Genomic DNA, 24,901 nt, shown 5'->3' on the forward strand with positions numbered 1-24,901 from the left:
TCACTTGCATTGTACACAATCACAGATGAATGGTGAAGAACTTGAGTAACACCTAATCATAGACAATAAATGTTCGAGAGTTCGAAGTGACACTAGAGCCACAAAATCATGCAACAGGCTCACAGATAGGCGGTCAAGCTTAGACAACAACAGTGTCTGGCATTAAAAGTAGGCCTACATGTCCAACTGACTGTTAAAGCATATACTTATAATTCTATAGGCCTACATGTCCAACCGACTGTTAAAGCATATAATTTTAATTCTATTGTCAAGCATGTGTGCTGGGAATTGTACAAGGGTGTAGATTTAGACTATGGTGAGCAAATTGTTTTAGGGAGGTTGGGTCATGCTCCACCGGAAAATACACTGTATAATAATATTCGTTTGGAGCAGTAGACTTCGACGTGAACGAAAAAAATGTGAGGAGGAATTAATTAGTTTCATGCAGACTTACTCATAACAAATAAATTCAAACAAAGATGTCGAAACTATAAAATAATACAGGAAAACTAAGCGGCCACTTTTTCCCTAATAAAATGTGTTTAATGTAAATGCAATCCCAAGTCGTTAAAATGCTGGCGTTAAGCGGCCACTGTAAATTCTATTTTAAATGTTTAAAATGTTATTTTGAACAAAATGCGACAAGGTGTAGCAAATAAGCGATCTTTACATCTTCACTGTTAGTAGTACCGATTCAGTCCGACATCTGTATCAATTAAGAAATAGGGACTCTGGAATACATTTAATTGCCTCTAGTTAATCTAAGCTTGACATTGGTAGATTAACCTACTAGGACAATACGCTGCATGGAGTAGTAATTAAATGAAAAGAGAAGACAAACTTATGAGAACAGAACAGAACAGAACTTTATTCAACTCAGATCACCAAACAATGATAAATTGAGGTGGTTTACAAACATATTATACAGACAGCTGTTCACCATTGCATACTGTCTATAATTATGCTGTACAGATATTTTTGAAAACAGTTAATCACATTTAAGAACATACATAAGCTCTTTGTCGTTGATAACATTTTTGAATTAAATAATTGACAAAATTTATAAGTATTGGGTCTGTCATAATATTTTTTTTGACATATGAATCTCTCATTTGCGAAATATGTACATTGAAATAAATAATGATATTCATCACCTAAAGTGGTGTTACAGAGAGGACATTTTCTTTCTTGTCTATTAATGTTTTGCCATTGGCCAATTTCAAACGGTAGATAGTGATTACAAGTCCTGAATCGGCAATATATTGTTTGCAGTTTTTCAGTTAAATACAGAAGATAATTTTCGCTTGAAAAGGTTGATTTGAAAATTCGGTATATGTGGAACATTTCGGATATGAATTTAAGTTATCATTCCAAGCCGGTCTATACTGATCTTGTAGCCTTTGACTTACAATATGAGTGAATGCTTTCTTACTTGTAATATTTTGATTTAACCAATAATTTCCCAAGCCTAACATGTTTAGGGTATCTTTTATATTAATTAACCATTTAAATATATATCCATGATTAATAGTTTCATATATCATGATTCTGTATAATATTGCTGATATTTTAGAGGCCTTTCCAGTTATGAGCGAGGCCCAAAAATTTAGCATCCTGGTTTTAATCTTAATACCTAGGGAAAAACTCCCAATTCACCATAAATCATAGGGAGGGAGGTACTCTTTCTAAGTCTCTGTATGTCTCTTAAGAAATTTAATTGAATTTGTTCGATATTTTGGCTATTACCAACTCCCCAGATTTCTGAGGAATACAGGAGAATTGGGACAATATAACTTTCAAAAAGGCGCAGCTGGCAGTCTATAGGTAGATTTAAATTTCTAGTTCTAATGTTTAGTTAATGTCATTATAATGTGAGAGAATGAATTGTAAATGGTTAAATTAATGTCTTTTCAGTTGCATTTCATTATTTTTGAAGCTGGATTTTGAGAGGATTCTAGACCACACATACATGTATAGCAGTACAGACGGTAAAAAAAAGTTTTAAAATTACACACTGTAAAAGTTGCACCTGTATTCATCGGCCACTTATCTTAAGCGGCCTTTTTGACTACTTTGTATGGCCGCTTAAGGCAGGTTTGCTTTTATTGGGTTAATATAACTTTTTTGAGGGTTTTTTTTTTAAAGATTAAAACGTCAAGTCTCCCTCCTGTTAAAAACTTCACTCTCTCGAAAGTGTGAGAGAGAAGTGACATGGCTCTATGATTTTGACCTCGCGTGAGGTCTGTAAAATAGCTTCCAAAGTATGGGCCCAATGTGCTAAGGCATGTCAGTCTGTTCAGTGTGTTGTAATGACAACCAAGATGTGTTATGACACAGGTTTTTAACACAAATTTCCATTCAATGTGTTGTAATGATAACCAAGATGTGTTATGACACAGGTTTTTAACACAAATTTCCATTCAATGTGTTGTAATGACAACCAAGATGTGTTATGACACAGGTTTTTAACACAAATTTCCACCACGGCTGTACCTATATGTGGGGTGGGACGTGGCCTGTGGTACAGCGCTCGCTTGATCCACGGTTGATTTGGGATCGATCCCCATCGGTGGGCCATTGGGTTATTTCTCGTTCCAGCCTCTGCACCAGGACTGGTATATCAAAGGCTGTGGTATGTGCTATCCTGTCTGTGCGTATAAAAAGATCCCTTGCTATTAAAGCAACAATGTAGCGGATGTCCTCTCTAAGACTATATGTCAAAATTACCAAATGTTTGACATCCAATAGCCGATTATTAATAAATCAATGTGTTCTTCTTCTTTATTTGGTACCTACATGTACATGTAGCCTAAAATAAGTGGAGTGGCAATACAAAAACAGTTAGGACACAGTTATACATGTTGTTCTCCAGAATTGTGTTAATTAAAAAAGGACACTTTTTTATTTTAAATATTATTCATACTGTACTCTGCCTATTCACTCTTTTTGTAAGTAAAGTTAATTTCTTTGGTTCACTTGGAATTTTAAAATATGTTTTAACCTTATGTGCTTTTAACAGAAACCGCAGTGATACCTGATGGTAGAACACAAACATCTTTTCACAAAAGCTGATGGCCAAACATCTCCGCTACCAAAAGCACCAATAACATTTCAGAAGCTTCAATAATTTTGTGCAGTGGTCACATGTTAAATTCTGAACAGGGCAGAGTTAGCAAAACTTCATTTGTTTTTCATGAAATCATGTTTTTGTTTTTCCGCTCGCGATGCCATTAGCTTGAAAAATAGTCCAGGTAGAAGAGTCCTGATGAACACTGCAATTCGTGGAACGAAGGAGGCCAGAATTACATCTTTTCTTCCCATAATGACACTGTTCAAAACCTGCATGGCCACGTATTCGGGACTCATTCCAGCCGCGGTCGTCTTGTCTGTAACTGTAACATTAAACCAATTATTACATTCATACAGTTCCGAACAGCAGGTACCATTATAATCATGTACATGCACAACAGGTTCATGCAAGACTAAAACATTAATGGTGGCTTAATTAATTAAGATGCAGCTTCGTTATGCGGTTTTCATTTATTCAGGTTTGTTTTTTGTTGGGGGGTTTTTAAAATTAATTTTGTATTATTATTATTTTTGTTTTATTATTGTTGTTTTTGTTTTATTATTGTTATTTTTCTTTTTCTATTTGTTTATTTTACTTCCGTCTATTATTTCTTCTCTTCTTTTGTGTGGTAACGTTTATTAATATCATAACATATTATTTGTATTATTATATAATGTGTATCCTATAACATTAATGTAAGGTAGTGATACCAGGGCCCCCAACCCTGGCATTATCGTATTTCTTTTCTGGAACAATAAACTTTGAAAAAAAAGAAAAAAAGAAAAGAAAGAAAGGTGAGGCTTCGACACTGCATATCTATAAATTGTTTAAAAGATGAATATCCTCTTAATTATCCAGAAATGCTAGTATTTACAGTATTAGCCCCAAAAGATATATATATTACTGGTTTCTGTTCAGTGCGCACATTAATTTTGGCCTCACATGTCAACATTTTTTTTTTTTTTTTTTCAAATGTCTTGTAAGTAACAGCACCATCTATACCAGAAATAATGCTGTGCTGTCTCAAATATTGTGACACACCATGACATTAGCTGGCGGCAAAGTCAAAGTCAAAGAAAAAGTTCCTTTGGCTATGGAAAATAAGACGGAAAGTATTTAGGGTATAAAGCAAATGAGGAGGGATCCAAGGCAGATGACAAATAATAATAATAATAATAATAATAATAATAATAATTGTATTTATTTATATATTTATATATGTATGTATGTATGTATGTATGTATGTATATATACAGTCAAACTTGGATAACTTGATCTCGAAGGGGACGAGGAAATAGTTCGAGTTTCAGGGAGTTTGAGTTTTCGAAATTAATATATAACAGTTCAAATTTGAAAGAGGAAGTAAATGTTATAATGAACGTTGATGTATTTTACAGATGTCAAAGCATGGTGGAACATAACTAATAAATAAAACACCGAATGCGAATAACACTCAGTACATTTATTTTTCACGAAATTATTTTAAATAAGAAAAATCATTAAAAAGCAGTAATGCAAGTCAGGTCATAACAATTATAAAAAAGAATCAGTGCTAACAATTATTACAAGTGCTCTTTGAGTTACCCACTGTGTCTGTAATTGTGTATTATGTAGCAATGCTCTCCGCCATGTACGAACACCAACACTCAAACACAGGATCAGTTCATTCCGCTTGGTTGGCGATCTATTATTCTGTAATTTTCACCTTAATCCTTGACAGCCAAGACCACCCGAGACAGGCACGCTTCAGATGATTGCCCGGATTGACAATTCATTTGTCTTTAAAATATTATTGGCAACGACTGTTTGATCAATCCACACGCATCAAGTTTTAGAGGTGCATACTCTATTAAATCTTTATGGCGGGACCAAAGAATTAGATTGAGTTTATCGAGTGTTCGCAGTTTGAGTTTTCGAAGGCCGTTATTTCTAATTTGTATAGCAATTCGGCTGGGACTGTCGTTTCAGGTCAAGAGATCGAAATTTTCAAGAGATCGAAGGTGGAGTTTTCGAAGTTTGACTGTACATGTATATGTATGTATGTATGTATGCATGTATGTATGTAAGTATGTATGTATTATTATTTATTTATTTATGTATTATAAATTATATATATATATCAGAGATGGGGTAATCGTAATCGTAATTGATTGTAATTGATTACATTTGTTTTCATGTAATTGCAATCGTAATCGATTACAATGTTTGAGAATGCCATGTAATCGCAATTGTAATCAATTACATTGCTAATTACTTTCATGATTACTCATAATTATTTACTAAACTTAAATTTAGCATCAACTTCAGTAACAGTGCCTATAGTTAGAAGCAGTACTGGTCAATCAGTAGAAGTGATCTCCTATTGTCTACTACAGAAGAACTATCATTTGCAATGAGAAACTGGGAATCATAATGACTGGATTATCAAATGAATGTAACCCAGGGAATGAAGACACACATTCACATAATGGCATCTATCTTGTTTATGTTTACTATAAAACCATTTGAATGAATACAGTGTTCTAGTTAGCAATATATAGAAATGGGCTGCACCCTACCCCAGTTTTGTGTCCTAATTCCTTGCCGTATAAATGCATATACAGCGTTATCACGGGTCTGAATTCAACTAAGCAATGCTTGACAATATTTCGTTTTGTCACAGGTGTGAAAGTCCACCAACAGTACCTAGCCCAAGTACTCTGACTGTAGAGGGCTAGACGGACATTTGGACAGATATTCAGCCCTTATAGTCAGAGACCAAGCTGTGTAATTTTCTGGCAATAGCTGCCCACCACATGGTAGTCAAAGATTCGCACTCAAATACCACAACAATCCTATGTTTGACATCAAATACCTGTAGCGTTCCTGGTTTTCAGTCTGTCTATCTTTTCATATTTTCTTTGGTTATTATATTCAGTTAAGATTCTGATTATATCTCTTACTAATTACATTAACAGCATGATCTAACTCTACTCACTTATGAATATCAGAAATGTTATTTTCTCATTGCTACGAGGGATAATACAATAAGTGTTGTGCAACCGTTTTAAATGTTGTCGGCAGAAGTCCGTGCAAGAGTGTGGCCTGACTGAATCAACCAATCAGGTTGGTCAGGTTAGATCATTTTTCGACGCACGTTATTCATCCCCACTTGCGCTCGGGTTGTTTTTCTGTGAGGTTAGTTTTTGTGTGCTGTGTTGTTTTTCGTTTTATATATATATAAACATGTTTGCTTCCATTCCTAGCTGTCTGCCCATTTAAACATACATTTAACCAATGTATATCTTATAAGTTTCGGTTATTAAAATTATAAATTAACTACGTAAAGCGAGTCAGGCAATGACCCGTGTTACGTGTAAGGTGTAATCGTCCCATATATAATTCCGTGTTTTTACCGTGCACGAACTGTCCGCTTAATCGTTTTGGCTGAGTTAGAGAACGGACGACCCGTCTGAGTAAATTAAACCTGATTAAATTAGGATCTCGTTGATTTTAATAAGCGGTCTTCGTCATTGTCGATGGTTTGTAACCCCATTCCGAATAAGTGAGTCCTAATTATATGGATTAACGACTGCTTTAATAGGGTGTTTTGGTTAAAAATAGCTTTGAAAGGGGCTGTCCAATATATATGATTTAAACGGAGTTCGTGTACACCGGCATGGATGGGTAATCGTGTAAGGTGTAGAACCTAATTATTTGGTGTGTGCTGAATATTCTCTTCGTCGGGATTATCCACGACACATTCATACACGTCCCTAAATATAAATATTTATTTGTATGGATATGTGGGTGTAAATTTATTTATTTAGTGGTAGTCAATTCATATATGGATCTTGGAGGACTACCATACATATTTGTTATTTGTTTGTACTCCCTCGAATAAATGTATAATCTGTTTGTTTGTTAGTTTGGGTTTTCTGTGCTAGCCAAGTTGGTCTGGTTTATAGTAATTTCAGCCTTCTAGAGAATTATTAATAGACTCTTAGTACCAGCAAAAGTCTACAACCGAAAGGGGTAGCCGAACCCGTGGTCCCCAGATTGGGACCCGAAAAGTAAATTTCATTACATACCTTTACATCGATAATTTTCAAGCTACTTGATTTTTAAAAATCAACATATTAATCACTAATACACACACTACAGAAAGAAATCTGACAGCACCCACATTCAGCTAAACTTTGTAACACTCCGTCGCAAGAATTACAAAGTTCGATTACCTATATCATGACGTAGGTCACGTGATCGCCCACTGGGTGATTCTGACTTACACAAAGTAACAGGGGCCTTCTCAACCTATGCAGAGCTTTAGATCTCACAAATGTGGGCACAACGTGGACTTTTATCTTTTCCAAATGTAAGATCATTTTAGTTCAGTACTGTCATTAACAGCTGCTGTAGAGTTGTCAATATTCAGAAATGCATTTCAAGTTATTTTAACCTAATTAAATTTTAACCTAATTAAACTTAACATTTCAGTTGTTTGAGGTGAAATATTTTGAGGTCAGCATGTTTGTACTTAATTTGGGTGTGATTATTTTGAACATAATATGTATGTTGCCTCGTCTTTGATGCAATCTAAAGCCCTGAAATGTTATGAATCTGGAAACTTGGCTGCACAAAGATGCAGACCCGTCAACCCTCCCGGATTCCATGGGAGTCTCCCGGTATTTGATCAAATCTCCCACCCTCTGTGCAGGAGACAATTTCTCCTGTTAAATGACATTTTTGTAAGCATAAAAAAAATCCTGTTTTGCCAAAATAACATAAGGGAAGTAACTCAATCTCATTCGGAAAATGTCGACTACTTTCGGTTTCCGAGAATGTAACAGGCCGAATTGTCCCGGCTGTTTAACCTTTGCCGAAGTAGGACTTGTGGGATATTTATATTGTTAAAAAAACACATGGAGTTTATAAAATGACGTGTTATTATAATGTTTGTTGTCATCGTAATGTCTACGAAGCGTGTTGCCGATAATTCAACAGGCTGTGTATTGCCATATATATAACTATCCAATTTAGTTCTAATAATGCCTCTGAATTGTAAAATATCTTCCCACTAGATTATAAGCACAAATAAAAGATCCCTTGCTGCTAATCGGAAAGAGTAGCCCATGTAGTGGCGACAGCAGGTTTCCTCTCAAAACTGTGTGGTCCTTAACCATATGTCTGACCCCATATAACCGTAAATAAAATGTGTTGAGTGTATCGTTAAATAAAACATTTCTTTCTTTCCCACTAGATTACATAATGCAACTATGACGAATCTGAAGTGCCAGACTCTGGCCCAGACTTGACAGCGACGATACACATGATGCATGTTAAAATCACATGTCATAGCAAGACAACGAAAAGACCAATTAGCTATATACACATGTGTCAGTTAATTTTGTATGTTTGCGCAGTAAAATGTTGGTAACAAGGGTATATTCAAGAGATTATTTTTGTACAATTAATAAATGTTGTGTTTGACATAAAGTTACTCACGGAAATGGGTATAATTCTGGTAAATTTCACACGATGTCTGTAATGAGGTTTTACTTATGATTAATGGAAATACAATATTTATTGCATCATTATAATGATTTTAAATAAGTACCACGCCACTGTTCCTCATAATAGTAAAAACTGAATATTAATTTATAAGATTTATATAAATTTGTCTCAGGTACTTAGCTACACTAACCACAAATGATGATGTAACGTAACCTGTAAAGGCTGTAAGTATAATACCGTAAATGTACTAATTAATTTTTTAATTTCTTGTTCGTGTTCTTAACATTTTTGGATAAAAGAGTTATTTAAAAAAATATATATGTATTAAATCATAATATTTAAACTTTAAAAAAAAAAAAAAATGATATATACTCAACCAAAAAAGTATTGCAGTTCCCACTAAATCGTCTTCAAACTTTATATTATTTGTCTAAAACCAGTCAAATTTAGTTAATTAAGTAAAATGGATTATTTGAAAAGCCTGGAAGTAAATTTATGTTTATGAACAGATGTTTATTGACGGATACTTCATTGTTAAACAGGAGGGTACAAAAATGTGATTTTGTCACAAATGTCAATATCTTGTATGCAGACCATTTTGGCGAAAATGGCTGTACAACGACATCTCATGCTGGACGTAAGCCTACGAACTTCTACTGCAGCAATTTGGTTCCATTCTTGACGTAACGCCAGTTCAAGGTCACGAAGAGTGTTCAGTTGTGGGTGATGTTCTCGTAATCGTCGACCCAAGATGTCCCACGTGTTCAATGGGGGAAAGGTTGGGGGATCTGGCTGGCCAGTCTAAGACTTGAATGTGATTTCTCTGCAAAAGTTCGTTAGTTATGCGGGCAGAATGAGGGCGGGCATTGTCTTGCTGAAATGTGAATGTAGGGTTGCGTTGCATAAATGGCAAGACAACAGGTGTAATGATTTCGTCACAATATCGTTATGCAGTTAATGTTCCATTAACAGTAACCAGGTCAGTTTTGCCGTTGGAATGAATTCCCGCCCAGACCATGCTGCTGCCTCTGCCGTATCTGTCAAGCTCGATGATGTTTGCAGTGTCATAACGTTCGACTCGCCGACGCCATGTTCTTAGTCTACCATCCGCAAACTCTAGACAGAATCGGGATTCATCTGTGAACAAGACTTCATAACACTGTCTAAGACGCCACTGCTGATGAATTCTGGCCCACCTCAAGCATTCTGCGACATGACGTCATGTTAATGGAACCCCTACACCAGGGCGACGAGCTCTTAAACCAGCATCATGGAGTCGATTACGAACGGTTTGAGGGTGAACCATTGTGCCAGTAGCCAGTCGTAAGTCGGCCGCCAACTTGGGAGCACCTTGGAATCTACGGCGGCGTGATGACGTCACTAAATACCGGTCCTCTCTTTGCGTTGTCGCACATGGCCGACCGGAGCGACGTCTGTCTTTTACTGCTCCAGTTTGTTGCAAACGATACCGTAGACGCAGTATTGTCATCGGGTGGACATTAAAGTGACGAGCAACGTTCCTAACACTTTCACCAGCAGCAAGTCTACCAATGGCCTCATGGCGTTGGTTTTCGGACATTGATGGACAGAGTCCCATGGCAATTTTCACACAATTTTCTTTCGTTTCACATTAGATACAGGTCTGCCAGTTGAAAATCAAGGCTTATGCTTAATCATTGCACGTGATTTTCATGTTATGTGCGCACACGACATTTTCAGACTGTGTACGAACAAAGACAGGAAGTGGAAAACTTTCCAGAAAAAACAGATTGACAATCAAACAGTATGCTGGATTAAACATGGTGATTACTTGCATTTCTTTCAAAATTGCAAAATGTATACATTATGATCAAAAATGCAATACTGCAATACTTTTTTGGTTGAGTATATATTTTTTTTTTTTATTTTATTTTTTTTTTTTTTTAAATGCCAAGATCTAAGGTTAACAAGTATATATGACATTATGTAGTGTTCATATAACTTATTGTAATATATATATTTTTTAAATCTTGCGATTTTGGGTTAAATTGTGTTAATTTAAAAAATCTCCTGCTTTTTTTTACAAAATCTCCTGCTTTTTCAACACACACCTCCTGCTTTCTCTTGACTAAAGGTTGACAGGTCTGAAGATGCACCCTTTATTTTACTATAAGTGATACTGAAATATGAATTTTACATAACATTACAGGGCTTATAGAATTTTTATGAAATCCACTTGTCATGGGATCAGTGATTTAAAAAATGTACTAGCCATGATTAAAAATTCACAAGCTCTATTTTACTTTTAAGTTAATAAATTTACTAAATAATGTAATAATTGGATATGTCACCTAAAGAGGGAGATAAAGCTTAACTTTGGGGGATGGGGGTGGGGGCAGGATATTCATATTTAGAAAATAGACTTTACTGCAACATCTGACCCAAAACATTTTACTAGCCATCGGGCATGGCAAAAGTAGATATTTACTAGCCCAGCATCGAATATCACTAATCATGGGAGTGGAGCTACCATAATCTAGAAGCCATGCATTACTTACCACCGTATTTCGACCCATCCTCACACACTGCATTCACAGAGAGATTGGTCTTTACATAACCAGGGCTAATCACAGTCACAGCAATATTCCTGTCAGCCACCTCTGCACGCAGACAGTCAAAAAATGCCTGGAAGGCATGCTTGGAAGCGGAGTCTGCAGAACATAAATAAAACACATTGTCATGTATTATTTGCTTCACCAATTACATAATAATAATAATAATAATAATAATAATAACGATAAAATCTTTATTTATAGAAGGTAGCTCAATTAGTTCTAGACTATTCTCCCCTGAGGCCTTCTTACTATTTATAATCATAATAATAATCATAATAATAATAATTGTTATTATTATTATATTATTATTATTATTAAAAAACTAAACTAACAAAACCATACTAATAATAATAATAATAATAATAATTATTATTATTATTATTATTATTATTATTAAAAAACTAAACTAACAAAACCATACATGTATGTACAATGTAGAAGAGCAATCATGTTTCTAAGGAATGTTTTAAACATATTTTTCTTAAATATATTTAAACTAGTAAATTTTTTAACATCATTAGGTAAACATACAGGAACCTATACTTAATTATTTTATTACAAATCACAGTAAAACCCCACCTAATGACCACCCTGGTTCTAAGACCACCCCACTATAAAGACCAATATTTTAAAGACCGGAACATTTCCTTATTATTTTGTAGTAAAAATACTTTGGTATTAAGACCACCCTGCTATTACGGATTATGACCAGTAAAGTCAGTGGTCGTTTTCAGTGTATTTGGACCCCACAAATGCGACCACAGCATTTACGTGTCAAGTCACATAAGCGACAAACAATACATAATGTATAAAAGCTTGCCTAGTTGTCAACGCTATGGTGTTAAAGTTAATTGCAGGTAAATCTGTTGCTCAAACTAGTAATTAAAAAACCCTATATTTATTTACTTGAAAAGACAAAGGTATTTGTTTTGAACTAGAAAATCATAATTAATTTCTGGAAGGTACGGAGCACAAGCATTTTATTGTATAACTTGCACACAATAATGTTGAAAAGTAAGTTACAATACAGAGTAAAATGGTTTTTTTTTGTGAAAGCAAATGCCATACCATACTTTATTTTTCAACAATTAGCTGTGATCAGTCAAGTGAGACAGAAGTCACAAATTTGTATGACCTTTGGGGCAGTGGACATATCCTAAAATGTTATTTGTCCAGACAGTAAGTGTTGTTAAACTCTATTGTGTAATAATTGAGAAAAAGACCGGGTCCAGGCACACAAATAACTGAAGCAGGTTTGACACTTTGATTATTCTTGCTTTTCAATGTACACTGTAAACGTGAATACACTGTCATCACCTATTAATTTTATCAGTTTACACATTGCTGACGACAACCGGAAAGGAAGGTGGAATGTAAAACTCACAATCAATATTTACCAAACAATCATCCTTTTTTAAATGTTGGTAATTCAGTATTAGGACCACTCCAATAAAAAGACAAAATTTATTAAGTGCTGCCGATGGTCGCAATAATGGAGTTTCACTGTAATTTTTAAACATAAAAAGACTTCCTTGTTTTAGTCAGTTGCCTGCAATTACTATGGGCTCTAATTAAGGGTGTCAATATACACCTACCTCATGATACGATATTTATCACGATACATAACCTGCAATACGATATGTATCATAATACCTGATTCACAGTGTTTTTCCAGTAAAACAAGAAATAGAATCTGTGGTGAAAATATAGATTTAAAATAAGAAACAAATATGATGAAAGTGAAACACTGATTAAAACAGGAAACATCATACACATACTGACATAAGCAGGAGGCATTAATATAGGCCAATGGCCTGTTTGCCAATCCATTTCTTTTGTGAAATAAAAATAGTTTAAACTATAAGCAGGAAGATATTCCCTGTCTACTTCACTGTGTTTTCTTCAAGGAAATAGCCTGTATAAGCAAATCAAATCAAAATGATATGGAAATAGGAATCGATAAATGGTCAAAATGTGAATTGATACAGTGTCACAAGCAAGGGTATCGTGTATCATCAATGCAGCAGTGTATCGAAAAAAAGAAGGAAATGTTTTATTTAACGACGCACTCAAGACATTTTATTTACGGTTATATGGCATCAGACATATGGTTAAGGACCACACAGATATTGAGAGACGAAGCCCGCTGTCGCCACTTCATGGACTACTCTTTTCGATTGGGAATTCAGAAATTGTTTACGTGCACATTCAGAGCAAGCTGTTGTAGTGCACGCCTGTCCTGGGCACAAGTACCGGCCTCAGTCGGTTCCTCCATCCAGGACAGGAAAGGGTTGGGGTGGGTGAAGGAGAGACCACCTGCACTGGCAGGTGCAAGGGAGCACCAGCAGTCCAACCGTAGTTGGTAACAGGCGGGAGATGATATGGTGCTATGTAATTTGGAATGTCCCGTAGGATTAAGCCAAAGGGAAATGAGTGCGCATTTTGATGAAGGAAGTTTGGCACAATTTTGATGGTCATTCTAAAAAATAAACATTAGAGAGCTACGTATAGGCTTGGATTTTAGTAGGCTGAGAGTAGCTCGTACAGTTTTGTAGTTAAGACCTGCAGATGATGAGGTGTCTCCCTAGGTTGCCCATAGGGCCCTTAGAAAGGGCTTGATCTCTTCTGATCGTGGCATGACAACCCAGGGGAGACTCGAAGCAATTGTATATATACACTGCAATTGTGTATATCTAGGAGGTAAGGTCAGCGAATCCTAGTGTTTTCCTGGGTTCCGTCTCTTGGCGCTATCTGATCCGTATGTTGTTCTTCTCTTCCATCTCTCCCATTCTTGTGCCCTTGGTGCCTCCACCAGCAGCAAGGAATTTTGGGGTTGGGTAGAGGGAGCCGGTATTCTTTTGTCCAGCTCCCTCAAGTTGCATTGCAATTGTGTACTAGGAGCCGGTTTTCTTTTGTCCAATTCCTTATTAAGTACGTGCTGGGCCATTTTTGATTTTAGTTTGTGGGCGGGTGCATTGTTATGGACTTCTCTTTTCGATTAGCAGCAAGGGATCTTTTATATGCACCATCCCACAGACAGGATAGTACATACCATGGCCTTTGTTACACCAGTTGTGGAGCACTGGCTGGAACGAAAATTAGCCTAATGGGTCCACCAACGGGGATCGATTCTAAATCGACCACGCATCAAGCAAGCGCTTTACCACTGGGCTACATCCCGCTCCGTAAAAATATCATTTCTTACTGCTAATCAAAAAGAATAATAGGCATCAGAAACTGGGAGGTCAGGGAATGGGGAGGACAATAGCTCCCCCCCCAACTCTGATGATTTACCACTGGGCCCTTCCAGATGAAACACAAACTAACATATTATAGTTGACAACCCCCCCCCCCCCCCCCCCCCCCCCCCCAATTGATTGCATCTTCCAAGGCTATAATGTTACACGGTCAGCAATTCTTTATAAATGTAGAAAAGCAAAAACAATAGCAGGGTACATTATTTCAAAATCTAAGGTAACTGGAAGTCAGTTCACGTGACTTTTATTTAGGTAACCGATTGTTCGGTTACGTGAATATAGTTCTCGTATTTAACCGACGACTTGAGCTGACCTAAATCCCAAAAGACGAACGGTTCTGTGTTACTTTATTTGGTGGTTCAAACGTATTTAAAAACATAAACTGATTTTCACTTTCATTACTGATCTATGGTACTTTTAATTCTAGAATGTAATTGTTTACCATGTAACCAATTGGTGGTTCTCATGATTTTAAAATTGTGTAACCAACACGCGAACAGAACAACGGTTCTTGTGAAATATTGTGCCCTACATAGATTGTGAAGCAATGACTGGGATGGAACAAAAGAACGAACGAAACGTTTTATTTAACGACACACTCAACACATTATATTTTACGGTTATGGCGTCAGACATATGGTTAAAGACCACACAGATATTGGGAGAGGAAACCTGCTGTCGCCACTTCATGGGCTACTCTTTTTGATTAACAGCAAGGGATCTTTTATATGCACCATCCCACACACAAGGTAGTACATACCACGGCCTTTGATATACCAGTCGTGGTGCACTGGCTGGAACGAGAAACAGCCAAACGGGCCCACTGACGGGGATCGATCCCACACTGACCGCGCATCGAGCGAGCGCTGTACCACTGGGCTAAGTCTCACCCTCTGACTGGACCGACAAAACATTACTATGGATAACTGATACTAAAACTTCTAGCATTGAGCTAAAACATGTATATGCCTGTTCTAGATTAAAAACTTACATGCCGATCTGTACGGTATGGAGATTTTCCCTTGAATACTGCTTATACCCACAATATGACCTCGACCTTGATTCCGCATGGTTGGCAAGATTGCTGAAAATTACAAGAAAATCACACATATTTTTGACATACGTGCTTGAAATGTGTACAGTACATAAAATTAAAGTCCCACTGTGCTTAACAATAATTCAGCTAAACACAAAGTATGTATAATGTACACATCAACTACTTTAATCCTTTCAAAACTACATGTATTTCTTTGGAGCCAATTTCACAAACAACATAAGTTTACGTTTGTAACCACCAGTTGCATGTGTGTACCTGCCGTACATTTACATGCGTTTTGCATCTATTTCACGCAGAAAATTACATCATTACAGAAAATTAGTATTGTAAGGACAAAAGAAAATGAAATATGTAAACTTTAAACCGTATTAGTTAGTAGTAATACGAATTGTGGTTTAGTTGTATATATGCATTGTATTTATGTTTATGTACAAAACTAGGTTTATAATGTTTTTAAAAGTTAATTTAATGTTCCTTTCATCCATAACCTAACTTCCTAACCTTAAAACATTTCCCCCTATTAAAATGGACCAGTCCAAACATCCCATCAGCCAATCATTGACTAGAATGTTTTATAACTGTATCCTGTATATCCCATTTTCAGTCATGTGACCACTCATAGCTTATTTCAATGTTTATCATGGTGGGGGAAGGGAGAAGGAGATGAAATATCAATTGGCAACTTTTACTTTCAATTTACAGCGGATGCATGGTGGAGCCAAAAAGCTACAGGCTAATTTAGTGATGGTGATGATAATTAGTTTAACGTGCCCATATACCACTAGGGTTTTGAACACGCCCATCCCGAGTCCGACCTCCAATAAGATCGGTACAAAAACAAATTCCAAACACAAGACCTGATAAACATTAAACTTGATAATGATCCATAAAGTCAAATTGTTTCCACAATACGGTAAATATATGTTCAATGCCATGTTTAGACCAGAAATACCGATACTTACCAGGTGTCCTATGGTCTACCAAATTGATAATATAATTTCTGTGGCAGAAGTCTTGTCATATATGTTTCAAAAGTTATTCTGCCATGCCATTACTGTCACATGTTATTTCAGCACAAAAACTTTTTAATGACATAGCAGGGCTTTAGACTGCATCGAAGTCGAGTCAATAAACATGGTGCCCAAAATACAAATGCCCAAAATACTCATGCCCAAATTAACTATAAACATACTGACCTCAAAATATTTCACCTCAAAACCACTGAAATATTAAGTTTATTTTCATTAAAATAACTTGAAACGCATTTCTAAATATTGACACCTCTCCAGCAGTTGTTAATGACAGTACTGAACTAAATAAAACGACAAAAGTCCTCGTTGTGCCCAAATTTGTGAGATCTAAAACCCTGCATAGGTTGACCGACTACTTCATCTTGTAGTATACAATTATCAATGAATTTGTGTTCGAAATGTTGAATGCAGAAAGCATGAATGAATGATTGTTTAACAACACACCAGCACAAAAAAACGTTATTGGGTGTAGAAGCCAGTTAAACTCAATCCAATCAATATTCACCACTTGAAAACATCCATACTTTTATTGACAGTCCTTTAATAGGGTGGGATGTAGCCCAATGGTAAAGTGCTCGCTTGATGCTCGGTTGGTTTGGGATTGATCCCCATTGGTGGGCCCATTTGGCTATTTCTTGCACCAGCCAGTGCACCACGACTGGTATATCAAAGGCTGTGGTATGTACTATCCTGTCTGTAGGATAGTGCATATAAAAGATCCCTTGCTACTAATGGAAATATGTAGCGGGTTTCCTCTCTAAAGACTACGTTAAAATTACCAAATGTTTGACATCCAATAGCCAATGATTAATAAATCAATGTGCTCTAGTGGTGTCATTAAACAAAAACCTTTAGTAAATCCTGATAAAGTACCAACCTTTAGTGAGAGCAACATGGCCGAAGTAGTTGACAAGCATTACTTTCTGATCTACCTCCAGTGAGGTGTTCTCTATCTGTCCGCGGAAACTGACACCTGCATTGTTGATGAGAATGTCTATTTCACCAAATATTGAGACGGCTTCTTGACACTTTTCTTGTAATGATGCTAGATCTTCTAAATCCATGGTAACCATATGTAGTTCATGTTTGCCACCACCCTACAACAAATCATAAACAATTCATGGATATCCAGAGCTGCATATAATGTGGAGACGGGTGTTCAAGGGGCAACTGCTCCCCCATGCACCCCCCTACTAAAACGTAGCAAGAGAGTTGCGTATACAATTCCAGACGACAATATTTCAAAATCTTAGGTAACTGGAAGTCAGTTTAAGTGAGTTTTACTTACTAGGTATCTGATTGCTCAGTTACGTGAAAAGATTTCTTGTAACCGATGAGTTAGGTCTACCCAATCCTAAAACACTTGGAACTACGGTTCTGTGCTACATTGGTGGTTCAAGAACATTAACTGATTTTCACTTTCATTTCTGATATATGGTACTTTTAATTTTAGAATGTAATTGTTCACCATATAACTGATTGGTGGTTCTTGTGATTTTAAAATTGCATAACCAACACACGAACAGGACAACAGTTCTCGTGAAATATTGTGCCCTGTAATTCCCAATAAACAAGACAGTACATACCAATGGCTTTTGATGATCCAGTTATGGGGCACCTTTTGGGATGCAACAGTTCTCGTGAAATATTGTGCCCTGTAATTCCCAATAAACAAGACAGTACATACCAATGGCTTTTGATGATCCAGTTATGGGGCACCTTTTGGGATAAATAATCCTACCACCCTTCAAACTGCAGGTTACTACCAAGGAACTACTATGGAGCTACCCGGTATATCCCGCCATAAAAGGGCAATGAAATTTGTATGTTTCACCAATAGACCTCTTTACCATTCCTAATGCGCATGCGCGCGGAGAGTGACGTCCCTTGCCTAATTAGATGGAATCCAGGCTGAAAACAAATTGGGGGGCATGATCGACAGTTGTGAGCGTCGTGAGTAGCTTCGTAGGAGCTGTGAATCTCTAGCGACTAACGTACATATTTCGTATCAGATGGTATAATGGCAGCGAAAAATGGTCTATTAAAGTTTACATTGGAATGGCTTAAGACCAAACGCAGAGAAACATTAACTTAGACGAAGTCTCTGGAGCCGCCTGTAACAAAGCAAAATTAAAATATTTATACAATAAAATGAACTTAATTGGAATGTATTTGCTACTTTTAACAATTAGAATTATAGTTATATTCACGCGGATTCCTAGTGATGTTTAATTCTCCACATATTTCAGTATTTAAAATTTAATAAAAATATGCCTCCACTTCTGCCTAAAAAACCAACGAAATCCCTGCCTCAGATAGACCTTTATCACAGCTATATTTTCACCTTATCGTTTCATTAAAAAAAAGACAGCCATATAACTACTAATCAATGCTACATGTCTTATCTACAAATTATTTCTTTCTTTATTTTCTTTCTTTCTTTCTTTTATTTACTCTTTCTTTCTTTCTTTCTTTCTTTTATTTACTCTTCACTATAATTTATATCGGACACATACAACTTTATTTGAAATATTTGGTATTTACGAAGTTTTAAATATATTTATTTTATTTTATTTTCACTTTTTATGTTTTTCTTGTATTTACTTTTCACTATCATGTATATGAGGCACATACAACTTCAAGTCTCCCGAGCATAATACATTATGTTTATTCCTTATCTATCTATCTATCTATATATTGACGATACCGAAACACACGAGGGTAATAATCTCTTTATCATATAATATCAAACTTAACACAACATATTTCTGTAAACTGTATATATCAGTTAACCATCGATCGATATATCAAAATAAAATAGCGCATGACGTTTTTTTCTGAACGCTGGACAACTTTCAAAGTAAAGTTGCTACTGACGTGTTTTTATTTGACGACTGTTGATGCATACGTCAATTCTAAAGTGTCACTGTAGTACGTTTGCTTAAATGTCAATAAACGTAGCGCCAATACCTTGATTAATTTACAGTTATCTAATTCTGAAAGTATGTGATCTGAAAAATATTTATTTATTTATTTTATTGGCCTAACTCTTCTTTTTCTTTCACAATTTTAATTATTTCGGTTTAAATTCAGGCTTGTCCATCGTCCGAGGCATTATACTTCATATGTTTGCTTCTAACATTCAAACGAAGTACCATTTGACTGTGCATAATAAACCCTCTTGAGTTTATAATAAAGGAACCATCCTGAGTTTGTCGCCATATTATCAAGTTGTCAGCTAGTTTAATCTCTTATAAATAAGCCTTACATGTTTCTTAGGCTACATATTCTTGCTTGAAATATAAATATCTGTATATGCAATACAGTTACATTTCTGGCCATTCTCGGGTCGGAAGCAACAGAGAGGCCGGGGCGGGGGATTGTACCCCAACTTTTAACTACTTTATATAAATCTGGTTTAAAACACACACACACACACACACGACTGTGTCCTTCCACTACAGATTGTGCCCCCACCCCCAATATTGTTCCTACGGGCCTGATTCTAATATTTTATAGTAGCTCAAGTTCCATACATATCATTTCATTTTTCTTCAAAATACTGAACACAATTTTAAATAATTGGCTAAAACGAAATCCTGACAAAAATCCAGAATGTAGTTATCCGTATGATGCTTTATAAATATTTAAATCACGTTAAATACGATAAATATCTGCATACATCACACACACACACACACATACATTATCATTTCAGCCCATATCCAACATTTATTGTATACGAATCAGAACCGATGGTGTAAACAACAATTTGTTTTTTCGTGATAAGCAATAATACGCAAACGTCTCCAATAAGTATTTGTTGGATGTTTACAGAAGTTTTCGTTCCTATTGATACAATAGTTAATAATAGAGCTAATTCGCATTCCTATTGTGTGGTCTCCCATTGTCCCCCCCCCCCCCAATTTGTAGACAGGGCTATTTGTACGAGATCTCGCGTCAGTTCACGACTAACGTCCATCAGTTGCCCCACTACGCACACATGCGCAGTGGAATGTGAAAGAAGTCTATTCAGCTGTTGATTTCAATCGACAGTAAACAGGCATGCATTTATGATTTTTTTTACATGATACACTGATGTAGTTTGGTTGATACAAAGGCAAGATTAAAATAAATACAAAAATGGGGGCCCCGCCTAAACCTGTGCCCGATGAAAACATCTGATCGCATTAAAACTGTGTTTGTGTTTTGCAATCGTAATTAATGAGGGCTTCAGGGGCAGGACGTAGCCCAGTGGTAAAACGCTCGCTTGATGCGTGGTTGGTCTGGGATGGATCCCTGTCGGTGGGCCCATTGGGCTATTTCTCGTTACAGCCAGTGCACCACGACTGGTATATCAAAGGCCGTGGTATGTACTACCTTGTCTGAGGGATGGTGCATGTAAAAGATGCCGTGTTGGTAATTGAAAAGAGTAGCCCACGAAGTGGCGACAGTGGGTTTCCTCTCTCAATATCTGTGTGGTCCTTAACCATATGTCTGAAGCTATATAACCGTAAACAAAATATGTTGAGTGCGTTGTTAAATAAAACATTTCTTTCTTTCAAGGCTTCAGTACATAAACAATAATTGTAACTGCAATTTAACATCATTGACAAACCACTGCATTCTCTTGTAAGGCAGTTCTCGTTTCTTCTAGCTTTGATGTGCTTCTTCCAGACAAAATTACATGGCACCCTGCCTTATAAAACACCTCCGCACATGCTGAAAGAAAAAGAAAAAAACTTTTACTTTTTTTTTTAACACAGACACAAAGACAGTTTTTGGTTTTGGACATTACAAACATGGATGATGATGATGAGATGGATGATGAAGCTGCAGTATTTCCATTTCGACATGCTCTATCTACACTTGCTGTAAGTTAGAGTTATCTCGGTATCACCCGAGCCCAGGGTACACAGAACCTGCAGTGCACATGTATATTTTATGATATATTATGATTTGTGATTAGAACATAATTTGATAACATCAACATTGCAAAGAAGAAGTATCCTTTGTTTAACACCACCACTAGAGCACATTGATTTATGAATCATTGACTGTTCAATGTTATTGAGTTGCTTTAAAAAAAAAAAAAAAAATGTTTTATTTAACGATGCACTCAACACATTTTATTTATGGTTATATGGCGTCAGACATATGGTTACGGACCACACAGATTTTGAGAGGAAACCCGCTGTCGCCACTACATGGGCTACTCTTTCCGATTAGCAGCAAGGGATCTTTTATTTGCACTTCCCACAGGGAGGATAGCACAAACCATGGCCTTTGTTGAACCAGTTATGGATCACTGGTCGGTGCAAGTGGTTTACATCTACCCATTGAGCCTTGCGGAACACTCACTCAGGGTTTGGAGTCGGTATCTGGATTAAAAATCCCATGCCTCGACTGGGATCCGAACCCAGTACCTACCAGCCTGTAGACCAATGGCCTAACCACGACGTCCCCGAGGCTGGTCTTAAAAAAACAATAACAAGCAAAAGTGAGTTTGATACATATTTAACAATGAGCTGCATAATAAATGGTATTTAACACACAAATGTATTATTCTATTTCTTACATGCATGTATATCCTTAAAAACCAGGTTTAAAATAAATTTAAACACATTTCCCATCTAAAACTTACTTACAGCACTCACATGACCTACAAAGGGTCATCTCTTAAGAAAAATATATCTTTTCATATTTAACATTCTGGAAGGGACTGCCTCATTTAATAGTAATAGCCTTAAGGTTTGATAGAAAAATTCACGTCAGATAAAAAAACAAAGAAATACCAAAAAAAAGTAAACCTCAGAGATGAAAAGACAAATACATCAATAGAGATTATTACATGAGCTTGTCTGTCGTACTGATTTTACGAAATGAGTCAGGATTCTTCGAGAGGGAGGTAATATGTGAATTTTGACACAAGTTTTGTAAAATCAGTACGATTCACACACGAGTGTAGTGATTTCTTTATTATCCACATTATGAATAACAAGGACAATGTCAAAATGTTTCAAATGTAACTAGAAGGAGATGGCGAAATGATATGATTTTAATAAGTGATTATACACAGAAGACTCGGGAAGCCGCATTAAGTCATGATGTCGCTTCCCAAAATTGGATCATTATTTGTGCACGTAAACAATCAATATGACACACTAGTATTATACTGGTTATATTTCCGTGTATATCATGAACTATGTGGATAATAATTAAATGGTAATATGATGATTTTGTACTCTCATACCTCTCCCAAGTCCTGATGTTGCACCTGTGATGAGGACAATTTTATCTTTGATAGTCTTTCTCCTCCAGTGCTCCAGAAATAGAGACAGCATGTACACGAGACACAAAAAACACAAAGATATTCCGGCCACATAGGCAAGCAAAATCCATGATCCACCAACCATCTTTCACAGGTCTGCAAAAAGCAAATATTTTGCATACATGTGCACGTGCATAAATAATAGATATAACTACAGGTATATTAAAAATTAAATGTCATATATAGTCAAACCTGCGTTAAAGAGCCACCTGTGTTAAAGCGGCCACACTTTTATTCTCCCAAATCATGTAATACAGTACAAACTAAGCTGTATTAATTAGCATTTTAAAAGGCCACTTTTTATATTCTCTTTGATGGCTGCTTAAAACAGGTTTGTCTGTACATGTTTGTACATCTAAGATGTCTCAACCTATTTGGACCATATGGGCATACATTTTCATCTCTCTGTGTGAAAATCTTGTACATAATTTTTAGTGCCACTTTCTTTTGAAAAGGGGCCTATATGTTCGGATCGATAGAATACTTGAATAAATCTTTGAATATATACATGAGTATACATATATATAAACTATATACATAGATTTTAGAATTTTGAAGCCAAACATCGGCCTACAAATGGTGCACTAATATTGAAAATGCTACGGCAGGGAACATTTTGTTCAGTTTCACAATGCAATTACTGCGGGCGAGACATAGCCCAGTGGTAAAGCGCTCACTTGATGCACAGTCGGATTTTAGAAAAAAAATGTATTTTAGACATAGTAACTTGCGACCCTTTGGTTGCTGACAATTGCTAAAGCATTACATGGTTTCCTCTAGCATTCCCCTACATATCACTATGGGGAGGGCTTGAGGTGACTTGAGCTAACAATGCACTTCTATGTAAAGAATGTGACAAGAAGAAACTCGACACCCCTACCTGAAACACAAATCACCAGATTTTAGAAACAGATGTCAGGTGTTTTGTTGAAACATTTGTAAAATGATCAAACAAAAGCATTAATTAAAGGTCTGACATTAGATTTATACTACGGTCACATATCCACCGGGCCCCGTACAAATTTCTAAGATTTCGGGAAATCGGGGGTATCGCAGGGGGCTGCGGCATCCATGTGCAGCAGTCACATATTCGGCGGGGCCCGCACTGTGCCCTTTGAAGTTTTCTCGACTCCAATCGCGAGACGCCGTATCTAAGCTGCAACAGTGCAAGCTAGGGTACCGCAATATAATCCTACGGATACTGTGTGGCAGTTGGAGGGGAGCCATGAGTAACCCGTACAATGTGTAATACGGGGCTCGTGAGGGACTTGCACAGACATCGTAAGATACTTGTACGATGATCTTGGAAATCGTACGGGTGCCATACGATTTGAGGGACCCGAATGTCCGTCCCAAAATCGTACAGCATCCGTATAAATGTCATGGGGGCAATGCTGGGCCTGTGCGGTGCTCATGCGATGCTGTCTACGTGTGTACAGGCTTACAGCCATACAAATTTCTATGACATTGGGAACTTGCGCTAAAAGCTTCCGATTTGCACTACGGCGAAGAGGAAAAAATGCCAAGGCGCCCTCAGGATAGCTATGGCACCATTGCGGCCGCCGTGAGATTTTGCAAATTTTACCTAAAATTTGTGCCCGTACGTGCGCCTTATCCCGAATCGGAGGATAGGCTATGTGACTCCGTCATTACCATCATTTACTGATTTAGGAAAAAATTTCAACAGTTTTGTCCTTCAAATTGAGTTTTCAACACTAAGTATTCTCTAGATCTATCTCTACATACAATCACGACATAGCCATAGGTCACTGAGTGAAGTGTTGAACATGTACCTTTAAATTAAAGATAAAATGACATTATTCATGACGTCATTTTGTTTACTTTTTCTAAAGTTTCATACTCTAAGGAAAAATGTGTGCATTTCAGCAATGCACTAATGCATATTTTAGTTGTCATTAGCATTCACATTTGCACGTGCAACACGATATTTGTGCTGTGAATTTAGGCGCACCTGAAAACTTTTACCACACCTTTCACGTGCCCCTTAAACGGAACCGGATATACCTGTCAATCTACCGCATGTGCGCAGACATTTGGCGTTTTTCTT

General features: G+C 36.6%; 1 protein-coding gene across 3 annotated transcripts; it reads right to left on the reverse strand.

Annotated features, from left to right (window-relative positions):
• Nucleotides 1–2,686: 2,686 nt before the first annotated feature.
• On the reverse strand, nt 2,687–24,853 carry LOC121380155 (dehydrogenase/reductase SDR family member 7B-like). 3 transcript variants are annotated; one of them, XM_041508947.1, is made up of 7 exons: nt 24,806–24,853; nt 22,756–22,929; nt 21,121–21,224; nt 17,380–17,599; nt 15,406–15,498; nt 11,101–11,253; nt 2,687–3,392 (listed from the first exon to the last, which is right to left on the reverse strand). In XM_041508947.1, the coding sequence occupies exons 2-7, from the start codon at nt 22,916–22,918 to the stop codon at nt 3,181–3,183; spliced, it is 945 nt and encodes a 314-aa protein (XP_041364881.1). In that variant the 5' UTR covers nt 22,919–22,929; nt 24,806–24,853; the 3' UTR covers nt 2,687–3,180. The 3 variants fall into 3 exon arrangements, with proteins under 3 accessions (XP_041364881.1, XP_041364883.1, XP_041364882.1); XM_041508949.1 differs by having other exon boundaries at nt 24,825–24,849; XM_041508948.1 differs by lacking the exon at nt 24,806–24,853 and adding an exon at nt 24,627–24,793.
• Between the last annotated feature and the right edge of the window lie 48 nt (nt 24,854–24,901).

This window comes from Gigantopelta aegis, chromosome 8, assembly GCF_016097555.1.
Source record: "Gigantopelta aegis isolate Gae_Host chromosome 8, Gae_host_genome, whole genome shotgun sequence".
Classification (NCBI taxonomy): domain Eukaryota; kingdom Metazoa; phylum Mollusca; class Gastropoda; order Neomphalida; family Peltospiridae; genus Gigantopelta; species Gigantopelta aegis.

What these genes read in the sequence shown, in the direction of transcription:
- LOC121380155 (XM_041508947.1), bottom strand. Translation starts at nt 22,918, where the DNA reads ATGGTTGGTGGATCATGGATTTTGCTTGCCTATGTGGCCGGAATATCT. An exon ending in CCATGTTGCTCTCACTAAAG is followed by an intron (nt 15,499 to 17,379) that starts GTTGGTACTTTA and finishes TGTAATTTTCAG; the next exon opens with CAATCTTGCCAACCATGCGG. An exon ending in CATACCGTACAGATCGGCAT is followed by an intron (nt 11,254 to 15,405) that starts GTAAGTTTTTAA and finishes TATGTTCTGCAG; the next exon opens with ACTCCGCTTCCAAGCATGCC.